A 23,949-nucleotide genomic window follows, 5' to 3' on the forward strand; every position below is an offset into this window, starting at 1 on the left:
GACATTCATAACTACTGTATAGGACAATTCCAGCAAGAACTCAATCCAGAATTTTACATTATCAATCAAAAACCCACAGATATCTGATATTTCATGAAGTCAATTCCTGCAGCTTAAATGCATTCAGATCATCATATTACCTCTTCTGCTTTGATCGGCCTGATTGGACTCTGTCTTTAAAACTCCTGTAATCTCATCGTGACTTGCAGTGCACGGGACTCGCACCTTAGCTCACCAACTCTCACACATTACCCCAAAAATCTGCAGGAAGAATAATAAAAGTTTGTTCGTGCAGGCTGATACGGGTCAGACTGAGTCATGGCTTCTGTTTTGTTGTCTCTTTCTGCTCAAAGGTAGTGTTACTGTGAAACCATGGCTATCTCAGAGCTAAAACTAGCACAGCTCACAGATAGTTCACTTTTGCACTGTTGGTCTGTATAGAGGAAGAATGCAGCTGTGAGAAGGGGCTGACCCTGTTCTGCTGTCAGTGGTGTAAAACACTTCCATGTTGTTGCGTTTCAGAGAAACCTCGAGACTCTAGAATGTTTTTCTTTGTGATTCTTGTGTTGCTGTCCTGCACTGAGGCTGAAGGTAGGAAAAAAATGTCTAAATATTAGCACACATATAGTAGCAGTATATAACAACTGCTTCTTTAATTAAACAGGGACAGAACTGACAACGATGAACGTGTTCACTACAAAACGTATCTTTCAATTTATTGCAGAAGGTAAAAGACTTGATTAATGTCTCAAACTACATTAGTCAAGAGTTTAATCAGAGCTGTGTCTTTGACAGGCTGAATAAGCTCTGACAAGTTAGTCCATCTAAAAATAGTCACTTCCTCTTTCTTGCCGTCACTCTGCTTCCTGGTTCTGAAAGAAAATAAAACCAACACCAATGAGCTTATGTACCCTGGTAAACCAGTGTGTCCTAACAGGCCAATTTTGTTTTAGGTGAGAGGGGAGGAAGAAAACATTATGGAAGAAATGTCACTGTGTCTCAGATAATGTTTTTCAAAATAGTTCTCTGTCCTGGGTGAAGATGTGCTATTGAATTGATAAAAGAGAAGTAGTTTAAATGGAGAATTTTGAGAATTATTAAGCACTGTCCTGTTATATGAGTTATATGTTTGCTATTTCAAGCAAAGAGTATAAGATACATTTATCTGAAAAGTTCAAAACAACATCGCAGTTTAAGGCTGATTTCAGGCACAGATGAGGAGCAACTGCTAACAACTTTTCATATTTTGACCTCTTAAAAACACTGAACTGTGTAAAATCTTACCCTGCTATAAAAGAGGTATTAGAGCTGTTTAATAATTCATTGTAAAGCAACAAATTCCCCATTAATTTCCAATCATGATAAAAACAAACACTATAAAAATAATTAAAACAAATCAGGTGTGAGTAGAAGACTTTACGTCTTACGTGTCTCTTTAGGTCTTTATAGGGTCTGAAAATGTGCTTGTACTTCATGGAACAGACTTCATCCGCCATCTGTTGTAGTAGTGAAATAGAAACTTAATTTACTACCAAAAAACAGTTATTATCAAGATGCAATAGTGTTTGACAGTGGTGAAGGATAGGAGTTGCAGACTGGAAACAGACAGTTTGGGTCTAACATTAAGGCTTTCAAATGTTGTATAACTTTATCTCAGTCTTCTTTTAATTTTTCATGGTTGATTCCTTCATTGATGATTTTTGGTTAAATTTGGTGACAACACTTACAACATCAACACTAATGAAAAAAACAGTTACCCACTATAATAATTTTATCTCACTGAGCACTAAATCAGAGAATCAGAAAGTTGAAAGGTGGGGGTGGACAAAAAAATGACAAATATGTTTTTTTAAATGTGTGGGAGGCCAAGAATGCAACTTTCAAAGTAATCCTAACTGTCCTGACCTTTGGTTGACGTATAAACTAGAATGAAAGATTGCTGGAACTCTTTCACAGCTGTTAATTTAGTAATAAGCAGTGTAGGGACCAGAGATGGGCAGTAACGCGTTACTTGTACTTGTACAAGTTTTGCCAGGGGGGCAGGTAGGGCATTAACAGGGAACAAAGAAATACTTTTCTTTCTTATTCTCATTTAAAATATCTAGCTTTTATTAAATAATTATCTGAATCTTACAAGAAACGATTGATAGATGCATATATACAATCAAAACAGTGTACATCACTGTCACAACAGCGTTTGTTTTCATTCAAAGACTGTATGATTTTTCCTATAATGGTGGGCTGGTCTCTAGTCAAAATGCCCAGGCCGATTTTTTGTCCCAGTCCAGCCCTGTATGCAGCTCACCTTCAGTCTAGTGTTGCTTACATCTTTCTATTTGGAAGGCAGAATTTCCAAGTTCTGAGTACAATCGAAAGCACCACGACTGCAGTTTTCGTGTTGGATGTAAAAAGCGCACATGATGCTGTGACGTAGGCTAGAATCATGGCGATGGTCCAGGCATGGGATTTCTCTCGTGGAAATAAGCACATTATTTTTTCCTTTCTATTGGTAGGTGGCACAGTGCACTTGTGGCAAGTAAGCAAGCTAGAAGACTGGCAGTCTTGCTGGGTATCCAGTTACGGAAGCAACACATTAACAAGAGAATTCTGAGAATAACCAAAATTACCTTCCCTAGTAACTAGTTACTTTGAAAGTAACGAGTAACTTGAAATAACTGAGTTACTTTTGATAGAAGTAACTAGTAATGTAACTAAGTTACTAATTTAAAGTAACTTACCCAAAACTGGTAATAAGACTTGATATATTTGGTCATATCTCAAGATATGAGAGGTGGGCTGTCCGAAGTGAGATGGAAGCTGTATCTCATAACAAGTTCAGGTTTTCCACAACAGCTTTATCTGAAATGTGAAACTGATTATTGTTTGGTGGATGCTAAAAACCCAAGCAGTTAGCTGTGACTAAACAATAATGAAAATAATCAAACAATAGGGAAGAGCAGCAGGTGGTGTCAGGGGAGGTTGACCAACAAAGATGGTGTCCATCACAAACTCATCCCTCCCCCTGTGTGAGTAGGCTACCAGGACCTGACCAAAGGTGTGCAGAGCAGCAGAAGGCAGGTGAAAAGCTGCGGTGAAAAAAATATAACAAAAGAACCTAAATCTTCACAACACTGCAACGCTGTGTCAGGTCCTTTTTGTGTTGCATTTGTGTTTGATTTTGATTTAACATAATTGCAGCTGGATGTTCGTGACTGATATTTTTTGTTTTTCCTTTTCTTTTAGGTCTCCAACATGTGTTTGTGCTGCATGGAAACGACTTACACTTGGATACAGAGAAACCTTTTAAACTTGACGAACAGACAGATTTGTTCTGGAGTTTTAATTCCAATAACTATATAGCTAAATGTGTTTTTAATAAAGATCCAGTCGTGTATATCAAATATGCAGGAAAGGCTGAGGTGTTTGGACAAAATTACTCTTTGAAATTAAAGAATGTTCAACACAGTGACAGTGGAGATTATAAAGCAGTTGTGGTCAGCGAACAAGAGCAAAGGGTAGCTGAATACAAGGTCATAGTTCAAGGTAGGTTTCTATTTTCATTATTACTTTGAAATGTTCACAAATCATAGGCCTATTTTTAATACTTTCACACCTCTTGTTCCCCAGATCCAGTGACTGCTGCCAAACTGACAGTAGAGTCAGTGTCCAAAAGCTCAGACTCCTGTAACCTGACTGTGACCTGCAGCACAGTGGACTTTAACATCAGCAGTAGTTTTAGATGTGATGGTAAAATCTGCTCTCATGCAGAAGAAAAGGATTTGAAAGCCACAAAAGAATTTTCCTCTTTAAGTGTTTACCTGCAGCAAGACACCATTTACTGTAATCACAGCAACCAAGTGAGCTGGAATCAGACCATGAAGGTGCTCAAATCTTACTGTGAAACAGAGACAGGTGAGAATAACGGTCATAATAATGAATGAAAAACTGAAATAACCAGATTTTTAAAGGACTTGCTGTGTGATGTTTGCATGTTGTCCCCATGTCTAATTACATATCTTTGGATTGTGATAGAAAGCACCCACAATCCAGTCCAAATACTTGAATTGTCACCTCATTGTTCTGACACACAACACCAAACTATCCACAACACAACACTCTAACTACACAAAACAGCATTTTAACTACACACTCCAAACACGCTAAACTAAAATCTCTCACATCTCCAAACTCTCTCTCTCTCCATCACTCCTAAAACTTCCTCCTCTTTCTAAACAACCAAATGTCATGTTGCCATAGCACTTTTTCATTGGTCAACATTGTACATTTTTCCACCAACACGAAAGGGCTGTTTTTAGTTTTATTTTTTGCTCATAAGCAGAGAATGCTCGCTAGCGCTGTCCTTAGACAGTAAACGTGACGAAACTATTCAGGAAAAAACACGTGTATATATTGTTTATCATGACTCTGGTTTTACGTGGCCTATCAACACAATTTAAAAACTGGCAAATATCACCTTGTTGCTTTGTCATCTTAAAGTGGTCATGTGATTGGCTTACCACGACTACTTTATTCTTCCTCAGTCAAACAGCAGCAATCATGCGATTGTTTTGCCCCCTAGCTCCAGGTGTTGTGGCAAAAATTGATCGTTGGGCAGAAAGTGATTGCCGTCCGCGGGAGCACGCGCAGCTGCTTAAAGCTGTAGCGCCCAGATTACTTATGTAGTCAGCTACTTCCATGCAACTGATATTACGTGCGGTAAGATGAATGAAGCTTCAACCGTCTGTTTGTTGAAAAATAGTAACGTGACCGCATTTTCTTGTTAGTAACGGTAACGGCGTTGTAACAATAGAAATTCATTGTGAGGAACTAAATTTTTTTTAGTTCCTCACAATGAATTGAAAAATAACTGAAAAGAAAATGTTAATTTCTAATACTTTGCTGGCAGTGACACCATGAAGTCTTCAACTCATGGACATCACCAGATGCTGGGTTTTCTCCTTTTGTTGCTCTGCCAGGTTTTTACTGCAGAGGCTTTCAGTTGCTGTTTGTTTGTGGGCCTTTCTTCTCTTTATGGTAGACCTAGATACTTCTACCTCCTGGAGTTTGTTGTTCACTTTGTTGGCTGTAAAAACGATTCTGTGATTAGCCACCACTGTTGTCTTCCGTGGACATCCAGGTTGTTTTGTATTGCTGAGTTGACTAGTGCTTTCTTTCGTTATTTCTCAGGATGAACCAAATTGTTGATTTTGCCACTCCTCCTAATATTGTAGTATTTTCTCAAATGGGATTTTTCTGTTTTTGCAGCTTAAGGATGTTGTTTCACCTGCATGGAGAGCTCCTTTGACTGCATGTTGTCTGTTGACAGCAAAATGTTCCAAACACAAGCACCACACCTTAGATCAGCTCCAGGCCTTTTATCTGCTTAATTGATATACGAAGGAATTGCTCACACCTGTCCATGAAATAGCCTTCGAGTCAATTGTCCAATTATGTTTGGTCTCTTTAAAAAGAGTGTGGGACATGTTAAGGAGCTAAAACTCCTAAACCCTTCATGCAAGCTGAGTCTACAAATTATGTCCATGTCCATCATATAACTACAATTGGAATATGTTTCAGTAAACATGTAAAAAAAAATGTGTCAGTGTCCAAATATATATGGACCTAACTGTAGATACACTTCAGTCCTCAATGTGTCCTCTGTCATGGTGTCACTTGCTGCACTCCATGTTGTTTGCTGTCAGTCCTGTGAATGTCCTAGTGATGCTGCCTTTTGGTTTTGAATATTTTTTGGAATCTAATTTAGTCACAATAAAGGCTCGCTTTTTCTCTGTGTGGCGGGGCGTGGCCTGCGGTGCCATGCAGGGAAGGCGGACGCACCTGCACGGCATCTGCAATCACGCCCCGCCGACTTAAATATTATACTGGGTCCTGTGGTTGGGGTTGTTGTTGCTATGTTGAGCTGGCAGCGGGAGAGCTGCAGCTCTGGGTGCGAATGTACAGCAACCATGAAAGTATTAATAAAGTATGCTGCAAAGCATGAACGTGCACCTGGGTCTGCCGTGGTCATTTACACTCTGGAATGCTAAATACAGTTGGGATACATTCAGAAATAAATTAACTGTATTTCTGAAATGTAAAAGATTTCTTGAGTCAGACAAAAGAAACTGTACTTTGAATTTACTTAGTGTGTTTCATTATTTCTGCTCATGTCTGCAGGTATCTCCATCTGTGTGGTGAAGACATTCGTGTTCTCTGTTGGTCTGATCATCATGGTGATTGCTGTGATCAGTGTCCACATTATGGAGAAGATTAAGAAGTGAAAATAAAGAAGAGGCTTTCCACGTACACACATAGCTAATACACTTTTAGAAAATGTTGAAGTTATAGATACCAGTGGTAGATAACTACACAGGTTAACACATTTTGGGGGTTTGCTAATTTTTATGCAGATACCGTTTTTTGTTATATAGCACAAAATTAGGCATTGCAAATGTTTTGTAAGTATAGACATTTGCACATTTAATTCCGTTAATTTTCTGAATGTTGAATGTAAACATAACAAACGCTCCACAAGACATGCATTGCAAACATGTTAAATCACTGTCATCACTGCAGAGTAATTTAAGAAAGAAAAATAAATTTTGCAGTGCTTACCCACTGCACATAGATGTCAATGCAAACTTGCTTGAAAAGAACTCCTCAAACCATCTATGATAGCGTTACCAATTATTTTTGATGAAATAGTCAAAAGTCAAGACTGCATCATTTTGTGAATAAAATACTTGTTGATCCTTATAAAGCTGTTTTCTGAGATTTTATAATGATAGCAAACACAAAAGAAGCATTTCTGATTCCTATTCCAGAAAGCAGCATTAAGATGTTTCTTCAGTGTGAGGGAATCAACTGATAACTACTACTAAGTTGTAAACCCAAGAATAAAAAAAGAAATGATTTCAGCTTCAAAGCTCATTTAAAATCATCAAAGACCAACCTATCAATCTCTGATATTTTAGAAGTTACCGATTCTGCTTTGATTGGTGTCTTCTTTGTATTATTCTAAATGTTAATGAGACACTGACACCATCATTTAACATTCAAAGTAACCTAAGAATGAAAAAAGGGTTCAGAAATATATCTGAGATGAAAATTGGGTATCTTTCCAAATGCAGCAAGTTACATATTCAATATGCTGACAATTTTTCAAGTGTCCCAAAAAATCATGTCTCATGTTTAAATTCACATACAAAATTGTTGTCAAGTTTCAAAGTTCTTAAACAACACAGCTTTGAGACGGAGCGTGGCCCTGTAGCTCTGTGAAAAACACTTCATGGCTTCAACATTTTTCTTTTAGATGAAATGATGAATGATTAACTGTTAAAACCTACAGAAATTATTGATGCTTCTTTTTGTCAGTTCAGTTTATCTCAAACTGAACACTAAGACAAAAATCGCAAACATGCAAAGAGCAAACCTTTAATTGTATCCTATTCTTTGACTGAAAACACGTGCAAACTAAAACTATATTTTTATTATATACTGTCTGCATATTGAACTACAGTCATTATATCATAAAGATTCTTTTAAGAGAATAATTTTGCAAGTGCTTTTGTTGAAAGACAGTCATATTTTTAACATTATTTTGTAATAAAAATATGGGAAAAAACACAAAACCATGTAAATTTTGTTTTAACAGCTGAATTCAGCTGAAATTCAGATCTACTGGAATAGGTTACGAGACTGGGGTGCAAACTGAAGTATGGCAAAAGCAAACTTCTCTCTTGTTATGCTACTTTTATTTCTCTTTCTTGTTCTCAATCTGTGAAAAGATGCAACTTCCTTTTTCTTGTATTAGACGTCTGTTTTTTTTTTTGTTTTGTTTTTTTGTGCAAGCATTTTTGCTTAACATGCAAAACCTAAAGGGTGTTACAGCCTAAAGAGGAATTTGGTATCACTGCAAATGCAGCTTGTAGCACAAATGGCGGACCTGACCACACTTCAATGCTTTTTAGCATCTTTATTAACTCACACTCGAATGCAGTTTTCCAGCTGATTAAAGTAGATTAAACTTCAATATTAAACGTAAAAAATCAGATACCCTGAAACAATTTCAATCATCATGTTTATATTGTTGTCCTTTCTGTAGTTCATGGGGAAAGTTAAGACACTGACCAATAACAATAATACATTTTCATTTTTATTACCCATTAACAAATTCCGCCAAATGCCTAATTTGTGAATAAAAATGCTTTTTGCTGGTGTTAAAAATGTTGTTGAGGCTTTTATCTCAGGGAAAAAGTATTTGGGAGGCTAAGCAGGTTTTTGACTTTGGAATATGGACTTCTTTGATATCACCCACATAGGGTAGAGGGTGACTTTGGAGGCAGGCTACAAAGGCAGGAACAACCTCCTTCTAAACGTCAGTAAGACAAAGGAGCTGATAGTGGACTTCAGCACTAAGCAGGAGAGGAACTACCAGACCCCTGTCATCAACGAGTGCCCAGTGGAGAGAGTGGACAGCTTCAAATACCTCGGAGTTCACATCACGCAGGACCTGTCATGGTCCTGTCACATCAACACCGTGGTGAAAAAGGCCTGTCAGCGTCTCTACCACCTCAGACGCTTGAGAGACTTCCAACTGCCCTCCAAGGTGCTCAGGAACTTTTACTCGTGCACCATAGAGAGCATCCTGACGGGAAACATCTTAACCTGGTTCGGGAACAGCACCATGCAGGACAGACGAGCTCTACAGAGGGTTGTGCGATCAGCTGAGCGCACCATCCGCTCCGAGCTCCCTGACCTGCACTCAATCTACAGCAGGCGGTGCTGGACCAAGGCCAGGAAGATCGTGAAGGACCTCAGCCATCCCAACAACAGACTGTTCTCTCTGCTGAGGTCAGGAAAGCGATTCCGCTCCCTGAAGACCAACACAGAGAGACTGAGGAGGAGCTTCTTCCCGCAGGCGATACGGTCTCTCAATCACACCACCACACAGTACTGACCCACACATATAGTTCTTACACACACACTGGACATTCTGGACATTGTTTTCACTTCATCACTTAAATCACTGCTGCTGTTATTGTGTATATATTTATTTATACTTCTTGGGTATTTTGTTCATACATTCTTATATAGTTCTATATTGTGTATTTTGTTGTACAGTTATTTTATTTTCAATTTAATTTATATATTTTATCTTATTCTTTCCCAGTGTGTTGTACAGTTATTTCATTTTTAACCTTAATTTATATTTTATTCCTTCCTAGTTAAATTTACCCTTTTTAATTTTTCATATTTATTTCCTATCTTATTCATAGCCTTTTCCTTTTTGTTTTCTTTAGGTCACGAGCAGTTGTCCAAGCATTTCACTACATATCATACTATGTATGACTGTGTATGTGACAAATAAAATTTGAATTTTGAATTTGATTGCCGAGCAGAAAATATACAGATTAATAGTGTTTTTGTGCTATTTTAATGTTTGTCGGTTTTGTGGGACCAGTACCCCAATACAGGTAGTCTGGATGGGCCCTCTGCTTAAAAAGTCACTTATCCAGTAGACAATGCAAGGCTTAGATAGAGCCTGATGGGTGTTCTAACCACCGCACTACTCCACTGACTCTGGTAAAAATTGAGCATTAGTAGCCATGGAGTCAAAGGCAGTGTGCTGTGAAACCATGGCTATGTCAGATCGACAACTGGCACAGCTCAAAGATAGTTCACTTGTGCACTGTTGGTCTGTGTCAAGTCTAGAGGAACAACGCAATCGTTAGAAGGGTATGAGGGGCTGACCCTGTTTTGCTGTCAGTGGTATAAAACACTTCCATGTTGTTGCGTTTCAGAGAAACCTCGAGACTCTAGAATGTTTTTCTTTGTGATTCTTGTGTTGCTGTCCTGCACTGAGGCTGAAGGTAGGAAAAAAATGTCTAGATATTAGCACACATATAGTAGAAGTATATTGCAACCGCTTCCTTAATTCAACAGGGACAGAACTAACAAAGATGGAAAGTGCAAATGTTTTCTTTTATAGTAGTGTTCACTACAAAAGATATCTGTTATTTTATTGCAGCGGATGAAAGACTTGATTAATGTCTCAAAGTACATCACAGTTTAATCGGAGCTGTGTCTTTGACAGGCAGAATAAGCTTTGACAAGTTAGTCCATCTAAAATAGTCACTTCCTCTTTCTCGCAGTGACTCGGTTTGTGTGCTAGAAGGTTTCCTGGTTCTGAGAGAAAATAAAACCAGCACAACCAAAGCTTTCAATACAGAACTTTAGAAGCATTGAACACTGCAGTTCCAGGATGATTTCAGACACAGATGAGGAGTAACTGCTGCCATCTTTTCATACTTTGACCATTCAACACCACATGAGAAAAACTGTAAAATCTTACCCTGCTATGAAAGCTATTAGAGCTGCCTAATAATTTATTGTAAAACAACTAATTGTCCAATAATTTCCAATGATAATAAAAAAACAATATAAATATAATAAATCAAACAACGTGTGAATACATGATTTTTATGTCTTTATAGGGTCTGAGAACATGTTTGTACTTAATAGAACTTACATGTGGACATAAAGAAACCTGTTGTAGTAGACAAAAATAAACTTAATTTACTACCACTAACAATGTTGGTAACTATTATTATAAAGATGCAATCATGTTTGACACATGTGAAGGACAGTCTGAGTTATTTAGACAAAATTAGTCTTTGCTTTTAACTTAAAAAAAAAGATTAACAGGAAATACTGTGTAATGTTCAAGCAGACAGTTAGGGTCTGAAATACTAAGAGTAAGGATTTCAAATGTTTTATAACTTTATCTCAGTCTTCATTTCATTTTTCATTGTTGACTCCTTCATGGCCGATTTGTGGTTTGGTTCTTTGACGTGGTCTGGGAGCAGACCCATTCTGTAAGGTTTGGGGTTGTAGCTTCCCTATTTCTGTCATGGAGGGAAGCAGAGATAGTTTAATGAATTTGGGCAACTCTAGATATTAGAGGTGCACCATCCAAAGTCCGCCCATCCTTACTGCCTGTGGTCTGCCAGTTAGGAAGTTGGAGATCCACTGACACATAGATGAGCTGAGTCCTAGATGCTCCAGCTTGGTGGTGAGTGTGGAGGGAATTATGGTGTTAAATGCAGAGCTGTAGTCTATGAAGAGCATTTTAACATAATTCCCCCTTCTAGTGTCCAAGTGAGTGAGTGATGTGTGGAGGAGATGAGAGATGGCATCGTCTGTGGAACGATTTGGACGGTAAGCGAACTGTAGTGGGTCCAGTGTGTCTGGTAGTGAAGAAATGATGAAGTCTCTGACCAGGCGTTCAAAGCACTTCATCACTACTGAGGTGAGGGCTACAGGGCGATAGTCATTGAGAGAAGCAGGATGGGGTTTCTTCGGGACAGGAACAATGATGGACTCTTTGAAGCATGTGGGGATCACCGACTGAGATAAAGAGATGTTGAATATCTCAGTGAACACAGGAGCTAGCTGGTATGCGCAGTCTCTTAGGATACGACCTGGGATGCCGTCTGGTCCTGCTGCTTTCCTGGTGTTCACTCTTTTGAAGGCTCTCCTTACTTCATGCTCGGAGATGACGAGCACGTTTCCGGTGCTGGCAGTATCTTCCTGTCTGCAGCCGTTAGCGCCGCTAACACTAGCATTGTTGGAGACCTTAGCTGCAGCCTCGAAGCGAGCATAGAAAGTGTTCAGCTCGTCTGCCAGAGTCACGGCCGCGTTCGTCATACCGGTTGTTGGTGCTTTATAGTCCGTTATTGTCCTTAGTCCCCGCCACAGGCTCCTAGAGTCACTCTGTTGGAGTTGTGACTCTAGTTTCCTCCCGTAGCGCTGCTTCGCCTCTTTCACCGCCCTCCGCACGTTATATGACGCGGCTTTGTACGGGTCCATGTCCCCCGTCATGAGTCCCGTGTTGTAGGCAGCGGTGCGGGATCTCAGAGCGTCGCGGATGGTTTTATCCACCCACGGCTTCTGGTTGGGAAACGTTGTGATAGTCTTTGTCTCCATGGTATCATCCGCTAGTTTCCCGATGAATCCCACAACCGCTTCCGTAAACACGTTGACGTCATCGTCGGAGCTGTTTCTGAACATGCCCCAGTCTGCGTCATCGAGTGCGTCCTGTAACGCGGCCACCGATTGATCCGTCCAGCGCGCGACCTTCCTCTGAACCGGAACTTCCTGTTTCAGCCTTTGTTTGTATTTTGGCATGAGGAAGATGGCGGCGTGATCAGATTTGCCAAACCCTGAACTTTCTTCAATGTAACCAGAAGAGGGCAGCGAGTGACTTGTGATGTGGGCTGCAGGGAGATCATAAGTTTAGAAATTTTATTTTCAGCTGTTAATATATAAACGTTTCTCTTTTTTTTTTTTTTGTCTGTCCCATTTGGTTCTTTAGCTGTCAGAATTGTTGTCTGAAGACCAACAAGGATACCCAATGGATTTACTTTATGAAATGGATCATCACGGCCTTGCCGTATTGGTCCATTTGATCAACCTTTGTTGTTATTATTTATTTTATTTTATTTTCAGTTGTTACAGACGGGACAGACATGACTGAGGGATAGGAAAGGGAGAAAGAAAGATGAAGGAAAAGAAAAACAGAAGGGAAGAGGGACAGTGAGAAAGGGTGCTTAAAAAGAGAAAGAAGAGAAAAAAAAATCTCCTGGATCACCTGTTGAGAGAAAAAGAAGAGAAAACAAGCAAAAAAAAACCAACAGAGCAACATACTAAACACAACACCATCATGTTAATCTACAGTGGGGCAAAAAAGTATTTAGTCAGCCACCGATTGTGCAAGTTCCCCCACCTAAAATGATGACAGAGGTCAGTAATTTGCACCAGAGGTACACTTCAACTGTGAGAGACAGAATGTGAAAAAAAAATCCATGAATCCACATGGTAGGATTTGTAAAGAATTTATTCGTAAATCAGGGTGGAAAATAAGTATTTGGTCAATAACAAAAATACAACTCAATACTTTGTAACATAACCTTTGTTGGCAATAACAGAGGTCAAACGTTTACTATAGGTCTTTACCAGGTTTGCACACACAGTAGCTGGTATTTTGGCCCATTCCTCCATGCAGATCTTCTCGAGAGCAGTGATGTTTTGGGGCTGTCGCCGAGCAACACGGACTTTCAACTCCCGCCACAGATTTTCTATGGGGTTGAGGTCTGGAGACTGGCTAGGCCACTCCAGGACTTTCAAATGCTTCTTACGGAGCCACTCCTTTGTTGCCCGGGCGGTGTGTTTTGGATCATTGTCATGTTGGAAGACCCAGCCTCGTTTCATCTTCAAAGTTCTCACTGATGGAAGGAGGTTTTGGCTCAAAATCTCACGATACATGGCCCCATTCATTCTGTCCTTAACACGGATCAGTCGTCCTGTCTCCTTGGCAGAAAAACAGCCCCATAGCATGATGTTTCCACCCCCATGCTTCACAGTAGGTATGGTGTTCTTGGGATGCAACTCAGTATTCTTCGTCCTCCAAACACGACGAGTTGAGTTTATACCAAAAAGTTCTACTTTGGTTCCATCTGACCACATGACATTCTCCCAATCCTCTGCTGTATCATCCATGTGCTCTCTGGCAAACTTCAGACGGGCCTGGACATGCACTGGCTTCAGCAGCGGAACACGTCTGGCACTGCGGGATTTGATTCCCTGCCGTTGTAGTGTGTTACTGATGGTGACCTTTGTTACTTTGGTCCCAGCTCTCTGCAGGTCATTCACCAGGTCCCCCCGTGTGGTTCTGGGATCTTTGCTCACCATTCTCATGATCATTTTGACCCCACGGGATGAGATCTTGCGTGGAGCCCCAGATCGAGGGAGATTATCAGTGGTCTTGTATGTCTTCCATTTTCTGATGATTGCTCCCACAGTTGATTTTTTCACACCAAGCTGCTTGCCTATTGTAGATTCACTCTTCCCAGTCTGGTGCAGGTCTACAATACTTTTCCTGGTGTCCTTCGAGAGCTCTTTGGTCTTGGCCATGGCGGAGTTTGGAGTCTGACTGTTTGAGGCTGTGGACAGGTGTATTTTATACAGATGATGAGTTCAAACAGGTGCCATTCATACAGGTAACGAGTGGGGGACAGAAAAGCTTCTTACAGAAGACGTTACAGGTCTGTGAGAGCCAGAGATTTTCCTTGTTTGAGGTGACCAAATACTTATTTTCCACCCTAATTTACGAATAAATTCTTTACAAATCCTACCATGTGGATTCATGGATTTTTTTTTCACATTCTGTCTCTCACAGTTGAAGTGTACCTCTGGTGCAAATTACTGACCTCTGTCATCATTTTAAGTGGGGGAACTTGCACAATCGGTGGCTGACTAAATACTTTTTTGCCCCACTGTAGCTAAGTGTACACAGCAGTAAATACTAAATATTGAATATTATTGTGTAGCAAGCAGGACCGACAGCCCACAATGTGCTTGGAAATAGCAGTCAATAGAGGTGTAGTTTATGTCTATGAACAGTGAACACCCGTGTGCACACCTGTGTGGATCAGCGCGCTTGTATTCAAAAGGTTTCCCCATGTAATGGTCTGCTAGAGGATGTAGAGAGCCATAGCCCCATCCCCCAGGGCATGAAGCAGGCATGGAGGAGATCCAGGCTCCAGACATCCAGAGGCCCCAGAGTGCGAGAGCCCAAGGAGGACCACCGGAGGGGCATCCGTGCCACCCTCCTGGGAAGAGCTGAGGAGAGCCCCAGATGAGGGGTCACCCAGTTGCCATGAAGCAGAAGCCTGAGGGGGTTGCAGTGGCGTGCCAGAGTGAAGCGAGCCGCAGGCCCAGAGGCCGGAGGCCCGAGGGCCCCCTTTGCCCCGGAAGAGGCCTGACCGAGCAACGGGCACCAGGCCCCGCCAAGTAGTCACCGGGAGTGAGCTAGTACATACCTGAGCGCCCAGCCCCGGACACCAAGAACCACCAACGCACCGACCCCTGAGGGCATCAGTCACCGGCAGGGAGTGTGGTGAGGGGAGATAGGCCTTTGGAGGGCCTGGGAGTTCCCAGAGAGGTGGAGTGTAAGACCCGACCTGACATATAAACACAGACAAACAGGCATTCCCACCCTCATGCACACATATACAAATACTCAGCACTCATATAAACGTTTCTCATTTATGTTTGGTTGGGGGGATTTTGGTGACATTCATAACTACTGTATAGGACAATTCCAGCAAGAACTCAATCCAGAATTTTACATTATCAATCAAAAACCCACAGATATCTGATATTTCATGAAGTCAATTCCTGCAGCTTAAATGCATTCAGATCATCATATTACCTCTTCTGCTTTGATCGGCCTGATCGGACTCTGTCTTTAAAACTCCTGTAATCTCATCGTGACTTGCAGTGCACGGGACTCGCACCTTAGCTCACCAACTCTCACACATTACCCCAAAAATCTGCAGGAAGAATAATAAAAGTTTGTTCGTGCAGGCTGATACGGGTCAGACTGAGTCATGGCTTCTGTTTTGTTGTCTCTTTCTGCTCAAAGGTAGTGTTACTGTGAAACCATGGCTATCTCAGAGCTAAAACTAGCACAGCTCACAGATAGTTCACTTTTGCACTGTTGGTCTGTATAGAGGAAGAATGCAGCTGTGAGAAGGGGCTGACCCTGTTCTGCTGTCAGTGGTGTAAAACACTTCCATGTTGTTGCGTTTCAGAGAAACCTCGAGACTCTAGAATGTTTTTCTTTGTGATTCTTGTGTTGCTGTCCTGCACTGAGGCTGAAGGTAGGAAAAAAATGTCTAAATATTAGCACACATATAGTAGCAGTATATAACAACTGCTTCTTTAATTAAACAGGGACAGAACTGACAACGATGAACGTGTTCGCTACAAAACGTATCTTTCAATTTATTGCAGAAGGTAAAAGACTTGATTAATGTCTCAAACTACATTAGTCAAGAGTTTAATCAGAGCTGTGTCTTTGACAGGCTGAATAAGCTCTGACAAGTTAGTCCATCTAAAAATAGTCACTTCCTCTTTCTTGCAGTCACTCTGCTTCCTGGTTCTGAAAGAAAATAAAACCAACACATCGGAAGGACATCCAATGAGCTTATGTACCCTGGTAAACCAGTGTGTCCTAACAGGCCAATTTTGTTTTAGGTGAGAGGGGAGGAAGAAAACATTATGGAAGAAATGTCACTGTGTCTCAGATAATGTTTTTCAAAATAGTTCTCTGTCCTGGGTGAAGATGTGCTATTGAATTGATAAAAGAGAAGTAGTTTAAATGGAGAATTTTGAGAATTATTAAGCACTGTCCTGTTATATGAGTTATATGTTTGCTATTTCAAGCAAAGAGTATAAGATACATTTATCTGAAAAGTTCAAAACAACATCGCAGTTTAAGGCTGATTTCAGGCACAGATGAGGAGCAACTGCTAACAACTTTTCATATTTTGACCTCTTAAAAACACTGAACTGTGTAAAATCTTACCCTGCTATAAAAGAGGTATTAGAGCTGTTTAATAATTCATTGTAAAGCAACAAATTCCCCATTAATTTCCAATCATGATAAAAACAAACACTATAAAAATAATTAAAACAAATCAGGTGTGAGTAGAAGACTTTACGTCTTACGTGTCTCTTTAGGTCTTTATAGGGTCTGAAAATGTGCTTGTACTTCATGGAACAGACTTCATCCGCCATCTGTTGTAGTAGTGAAATAGAAACTTAATTTACTACCAAAAAACAGTTATTATCAAGATGCAATAGTGTTTGACAGTGGTGAAGGATAGGAGTTGCAGACTGGAAACAGACAGTTTGGGTCTAACATTAAGGCTTTCAAATGTTGTATAACTTTATCTCAGTCTTCTTTTAATTTTTCATGGTTGATTCCTTCATTGATGATTTTTGGTTAAATTTGGTAACAACACTTACAACATCAACACTAATGAAAAAAACAGTTACCCACTATAATAATTTTATCTCACTGAGCACTAAATCAGAGAATCAGAAAGTTGAAAGGTGGGGGTGGACAAAAAAATGACAAATATGTTTTTTTAAATGTGTGGGAGGCCAAGAATGCAACTTTCAAAGTAATCCTAACTGTCCTGACCTTTGGTTGACGTATAAACTAGAATGAAAGATTGCTGGAACTCTTTCACAGCTGTTAATTTAGTAATAAGCAGTGTAGGGACCAGAGATGGGCAGTAACGCGTTACTTGTACTTGTAAACCCCCAGTTTTGCCAGGGGTCAGGTAGGGCATTAACAGGGAACAAAGAAATACTTTTCTTTCTTATTCTCATTTAAAATATCTAGCTTTTATTAAATAATTATCTGAATCTTACAAGAAACGATTGATAGATTGATGCATATATACAATCAAAACAGTGTACATCACTGTCACAACAGCGTTTGTTTTCATTCAAAGACTGTATGATTTTTCCTATAATGGTGGGCTGGTCTCTAGTCAAAATGCCCAGGCCGATTTTTTGTCCCAGTCCAGCCCTGTATGCAGCTCACCTTCAGTCTAGTGTTGCTTACATCTTTCTATTTGGAAGGCAGAATTTCCAAGTTCTGAGTACAATCGAAAGCACCACGACTGCAGTTTTCGTGTTGGATGTAAAAAGCGCACATGATGCTGTGACGTAGGCTAGAATCATGGCGATGGTCCAGGCATGGGATTTCTCTCGTGGAAATAAGCACATTATTTTTTCCTTTCTATTGGTAGGTGGCACAGTGCACTTGTGGCAAGTAAGCAAGCTAGAAGACTGGCAGTCTTGCTGGGTATCCAGTTACGGAAGCAACACATTAACAAGAGAATTCTGAGAATAACCAAAATTACCTTCCCTAGTAACTAGTTACTTTGAAAGTAACGAGTAACTTGAAATAACTGAGTTACTTTTGATAGAAGTAACTAGTAATGTAACTAAGTTACTAATTTAAAGTAACTTACCCAAAACTGGTAATAAGACTTGATATATTTGGTCATATCTCAAGATATGAGAGGTGGGCTGTCCGAAGTGAGATGGAAGCTGTATCTCATAACAAGTTCAGGTTTTCCACAACAGCTTTATCTGAAATGTGAAACTGATTATTGTTTGGTGGATGCTAAAAACCCAAGCAGTTAGCTGTGACTAAACAATAATGAAAATAATCAAACAATAGGGAAGAGCAGCAGGTGGTGTCAGGGGAGGTTGACCAACAAAGATGGTGTCCATCACAAACTCATCCCTCCCCCTGTGTGAGTAGGCTACCAGGACCTGACCAAAGGTGTGCAGAGCAGCAGAAGGCAGGTGAAAAGCTGCGGTGAAAAAAATATAACAAAAGAACCAAAATCTTCACAACACTGCAACGCTGTGTCAGGTCCTTTTTGTGTTGCATTTGTGTTTGATTTTGATTTAACATAATTGCAGCTGGATGTTCGTGACTGATATTTTTTGTTTTTCCTTTTCTTTTAGGTCTCCAACATGTGTTTGTGCTGCATGGAAACGACTTACACTTGGATACAGAGAAACCTTTTAAACTTGACGAACAGACAGAATTGTTCTGGAAAGTTAATTCCAGTAACAATATAGCTAAATGTGTTTTTAATAAAGATCCAGTCGTGTATAACAAATATGCAGGAAAGGCTGAGGTGTTTGGACAAAATTACTCTTTGAAATTAAAGAATCTTCAACACAGTGACAGTGGAGATTATAAAGCAGTTGTGGTCAGCGAACAAGAGCAAAGGGTAGCTGAATACAAGGTCATAGTTCAAGGTAGGTTTCTATTTTCATTATTACTTTGAAATGTTCACAAATCATAGGCCTATTTTTAATACTTTCACACCTCTTGTTCCCCAGATCCAGCCACTCCTGCCAAACTGACAGTAGAGTCAGTGTCCAAGAGCTCAGACTCCTGTAACCTGACTGTGACCTGCAGCACAGTGGACTTTAACATCAGCAGTAGTTTTAGATGTGATGGTAAAATCTGCTCTCATGCAGAAGAAAAGGATTTGAAAGCCACAAAAGAATTTTCCTCTTTAAGTGTTTACCTGCAGCAAGACACCATTTACTGTAATCACAGCAACCAAGTGAGCTGGAATCAGACCATGAAGGTGCTCAAATCTTACTGTGAAACAGAGACAGGTGAGAATAAAGTTCATAATAATGAATGAAAAACTGAAATAACCAGATTTTTAAAGGACTTGCTGTGTGATGTTTGCATGTTGTCCCCATGTCTAATTACATATCTTTGGATTGTGATAGAAAGCACCCACAATCCAGTCCAAATACTTGAATTGTCACCTCATTGTTCTGACACACAACACCAAACTATCCACAACACAACACTCTAACTACACAAAACAGCATTTTAACTACACACTCCAAACACGCTAAACTAAAATCTCTCACATCTCCAAACTCTCTCTCTCTCCATCACTCCTAAAACTTCCTCCTCTTTCTAAACAACCAAATGTCATGTTGCCATAGCACTTTTTCATTGGTCAACATTGTACATTTTTCCACCAACACGAAAGGGCTGTTTTTAGTTTTTTTATTTTTTGCTCATAAGCAGAGAATGCTCACTAGCGCTGTCCTTAGACAGTAAACGTGACGAAACTATTCAGGAAAAAACACGTGTATATATTGTTTATCATGACTCTGGTTTTACGTGGCCTATCAACACAATTTAAAAACTGGCAAATATCACCTTGTTGCTTTGTCATCTTAAAGTGGTCATGTGATTGGCTTACCACGACTACTTTATTCTTCCTCAGTCAAACAGCAGCAATCATGCGATTGTTTTGCCCCCTAGCTCCAGGTGTTGTGGCAAAAATTGATCATTGGGCAGAAAGTGATTGCCGTCCGCGGGAGCACGCGCAGCTGCTTAAAGCTGTAGCGCCCAGATTACTTATGTAGTCAGCTACTTCCATGCAACTGATATTACGTGCGGTAAGATGAATGAAGCTTCAACCGTCTGTTTGTTGAAAAATAGTAACGTGACCGCATTTTCTTGTTAGTAACGGTAACGGCGTTGTAACAATAGAAATTCATTGTGAGGAACTAAATTTTTTTTAGTTCCTCACAATGAATTGAAAAATAACTGAAAAGAAAATGTTAATTTCTAATACTTTGCTGGCAGTGACACCATGAAGTCTTCAACTCATGGACATCACCAGATGCTGGGTTTTCTCCTTTTGTTGCTCTGCCAGGTTTTTACTGCAGAGGCTTTCAGTTGCTGTTTGTTTGTGGGCCTTTCTTCTCTTTATGGTAGACCTAGATACTTCTACCTCCTGGAGTTTGTTGTTCACTTTGTTGGCTGTAAAAACGATTCTGTGATTAGCCACCACTGTTGTCTTCCGTGGACATCCAGGTTGTTTTGTATTGCTGAGTTGACTAGTGCTTTCTTTCGTTATTTCTCAGGATGAACCAAATTGTTGATTTTGCCACTCCTCCTAATATTGTAGTATTTTCTCAAATGGGATTTTTCTGTTTTTGCAGCTTAAGGATGTTGTTTCACCTGCATGGAGAGCTCCTTTGACTGCATGTTGTCTGTTGACAGCAAAATGTTCCAAACACAAGCACCACACCTTAGATCAGCTCCAGGCCTTTTATCTGCTTAATTGATAAAAACATACGAAGGAATTGCTCACACCTGTCCATGAAATAGCCTTCGAGTCAATTGTCCAATTATGTTTGGTCTCTATAAAAAGAGTGTGGGACATGTTAAGGAGCTAAAACTCCTAAACCCTTCATGCAAGCTGAGTCTACAAATTATGTCCATGTCCATCATATAACTACAATTGGAATATGTTTCAGTAAACATGTAAAAAAAAATGTGTCAGTGTCCAAATATATATGGACCTAACTGTAGATACACTTCAGTCCTCAATGTGTCCTCTGTCATGGTGTCACTTGCTGCACTCCGTGTTGTTTGCTGTCAGTCCTGTGAATGTCCTAGTGATGCTGCCTTTTGGTTTTGAATATTTTTTGGAATCTAATTTAGTCACAATAAAGGCTCGCTTTTTCTCTGTGTGGCGGGGCGTGGCCTGCGGTGCCATGCAGGGAAGGCGGACGCACCTGCACGGCATCTGCAATCACGCCCCGCCGACTTAAATATTATACTGGGTCCTGTGGTTGGGGTTTTTGTTGCTATGTTGAGCTGGCAGCGGGAGAGCTGCAGCTCTGGGTGCGAATGTACAGCAACCATGAAAGTATTAATAAAGTATGCTGCAAAGCATGAACGTGCACCTGGGTCTGCCGTGGTCATTTACACTCTGGAATGCTAAATACAGTTGGGATACATTCAGAAATAAATTAACTGTATTTCTGAAATGTAAAAGATTTCTTGAGTCAGACAAAAGAAACTGTACTTTGAATTTACTTAGTGTGTTTCATTATTTCTGCTCATGTCTGCAGGTATCTCCATCTGTGTGGTGAAGACAGTCGTGTTCTCTGTTGGTCTGATCATCATGGTGATTGCTGTGATCAGTGTCCACATTATGGAGAAGATTAAGAAGTGAAAATAAAGAAGAGGCTTTCCACGTACACACATAGCTAATACACTTTTAGAAAATGTTGAAGTTATAGATACCAGTGGTAGATAACTACACAGGTTAACACATTTTGGCGGTTTGCTAATTTTTATGCAGATACCGTTTTTTGTTATATAGCACAAAATTAGGCATTGCAAATGTTTTGTAAGTATAGACATTTGCACATTTAATTCCATTAATTTTCTGAATGTTGAATGTAAACATAACAAACGCTCCACAAGACATGCATGGCAAACATGTTAAATCACTGTCATCACTGCAGAGTAATTTAAGAAAGAAAAATAAATTTTGCAGTGCTTACCCACTGCACATAGATGTCAATGCAAACTTGCTTGAAAAGAACTCCTCAAACCATCTATGATAGCGTTACCAATTATTTTTGATGAAATAGTCAAAAGTCAAGACTGCATCATTTTGTGAATAAAATACTTGTTGATCCTTATAAAGCTGTTTTCTGAGATTTTATAATGATAGCAAACACAAAAGAAGCATTTCTGATTCCTATTCCAGAAAGCAGCATTAAGATGTTTCTTCAGTGTGAGGGAATCAACTGATAACTACTACTAAGTTGTAAACCCAAGAATAAAAAAAGAAATGATTTCAGCTTCAAAGCTCATTTAAAATCATCAAAGACCAACCTATCAATCTCTGATATTTTAGAAGTTACTGATTCTGCTTTGATTGGTGTCTTCTTTGTATTATTCTAAATGTTAATGAGACACTGACACCATCATTTAACATTCAAAGTAACCTAAGAATGAAAAAAGGGTTCAAAAATATATCTGAGATGAAAATTGGGTATCTTTCCAAATGCAGCAAGTTACATATTCAATATGCTGACAATTTTTCAAGTGTCCCAAAAAATCATGTCTCATGTTTAAATTCACATACAAAATTGTTGTCAAGTTTCAAAGTTCTTAAATAACACAGCTTTGAGACGGAGCGTGGCCCTGTAGCTCTGTGAAAAGCACTTCATGGCTTCAACATTTTTCTTTTAGATGAAATGATGAATGATTAACTGTTAAAACCTACAGAAATTATTGATGCTTCTTTTTGTCAGTTCAGTTTATCTCAAACTGAACACTAAGACAAAAATCGCAAACATGCAAAGAGCAAACCTTTAATTGTATCCTATTCTATGACTGAAAACACGTGCGAACTAAAACTATATTTTTATTATATACTGTCTGTATATTGAACTACAGTCATTATATCATAAAGATTCTTTTAAGAGAATAATTTTGCAAGTGCTTTTGTTGAAATACAGTCATATTTTTAACATTATTTTGTAATAAAAATATGGGAAAAAAACACAAAACCATGTAAATTTTGTTTTAACAGCTGAATTCAGCTGAAATTCAGATCTACTGGAATATGTTACGAGACTGGGGTGCAAACTGAAGTATGGCAAAAGCAAACTTCTCTGTTGTTCTGCTACTTTTATTTCTCTTTCTTGTTCTCAATCTGTGAAAAGATGCAACTTCCTTTTTCTTGTATTAGACGTCTGTTTTTTTTTTGTTTTGTTTTTTTGTGCAAGCATTTTTGCTTAACATGCAAAACCTAAAGGATGTTACAGCCTAAAGAGGAATTTGGTATCACTGCAAATGCAGCTTGTAGCACAAATGGCGGACCTGACCACACTTCAATGCTTTTTAGCATCTTTATTAACTCACACTCGAATGCAGTTTTCCAGCTGATTAAAGTAGATTAAACTTCAATATTAAACGTAAAAAATCAGATACCCTGAAACAATTTCAATCATCATGTTTATATTGTTGTCCTTTCTGTAGTTCATGGGGAAAGTTAAGACACTGACCAATAACAATAATACATTTTCATTTTTATTACCCATTAACAAATTCCACCAAATGCCTAATTTGTGAATAAAAATGCTTTTTGCTGGTGTTAAAAATGTTGTTGAGGCTTTTATGTCGGGGAAAAAGTATTTGGGAGGCTAAGCAGGTTTTTGACTTTGGAATATGGACTTCTTTGATATCACCCACATAGGGTAGTGGATGACTTTGGAGGTAGGCTACATTGCCGAGCAGAAAATATACAGATTAATAGTGTTTTTGTGCTATTTTAATGTTTGTCGGTTTTGTGGGACCAGTACCCCAATACAGGTAGTCTGGATGGGCCCTCTGCTTTAAAAGTCACTTATCCCTGATGGGTCTTACCCAGTAGACAATGCAAAGCTTAGATGGTAAATGGTAAATGGTAAATGGCCTGTATTTATATAGCGCTTTACTAGTTAGAGCCTGATGGGTGTTCTAACCACCGCTCTCTCCCAGCTGACTACTCCACTGACTCTGGTAAAAATTGAGCATTAGTAGCCATGGAGTCAAAGGCAGTGTGCTGTGAAACCATGGCTATGTCAGATCGACAACTGGCACAGCTCAAAGATAGTTCACTTGTGCACTGCTGGTCTGTGTCAAGTCTAGAGGAACAACGCAATCGTTAGAAGGGTATG

At 39.5% G+C, this 23,949-nt stretch overlaps 1 protein-coding gene across 1 annotated transcript; it reads left to right on the plus strand.

The window, feature by feature from the left end:
* Positions 1 to 497: 497 nt before the first annotated feature.
* LOC146687287 (uncharacterized) lies at positions 498 to 23,003 on the plus strand. Its single transcript, XM_085439513.1, has 9 exons — positions 498 to 591; positions 3,244 to 3,543; positions 3,628 to 3,912; positions 6,178 to 6,279; positions 15,344 to 15,439; positions 15,576 to 15,725; positions 18,400 to 18,699; positions 18,784 to 19,068; positions 21,343 to 23,003. The coding sequence occupies exons 1-9, from the start codon at positions 543 to 545 to the stop codon at positions 21,444 to 21,446; spliced, it is 1,671 nt and encodes a 556-aa protein (XP_085295639.1). The 5' UTR covers positions 498 to 542; the 3' UTR covers positions 21,447 to 23,003.
* Positions 23,004 to 23,949: the final 946 nt, after the last annotated feature.

This window comes from Copadichromis virginalis, linkage group LG18, assembly GCF_057382275.1.
Source record: "Copadichromis virginalis isolate Kocher_CV1m ecotype Utaka linkage group LG18, C_Virginalis_male_GT1.1, whole genome shotgun sequence".
NCBI lineage: Eukaryota > Metazoa > Chordata > Actinopteri > Cichliformes > Cichlidae > Copadichromis > Copadichromis virginalis.

Coding starts and splice junctions, on each gene's coding strand:
- LOC146687287 (XM_085439513.1), top strand. CDS start 543: ATGTTTTTCTTTGTGATTCTTGTGTTGCTGTCCTGCACTGAGGCTGAA. Junction 3,913..6,177: donor TTACTGTGAAACAGAGACAG/GTGAGAATAACG, acceptor TCATGTCTGCAG/GTATCTCCATCTGTGTGGTG. Junction 15,440..15,575: donor GTTCGTGCAGGCTGATACGG/GTCAGACTGAGT, acceptor TGGTCTGTATAG/AGGAAGAATGCAGCTGTGAG.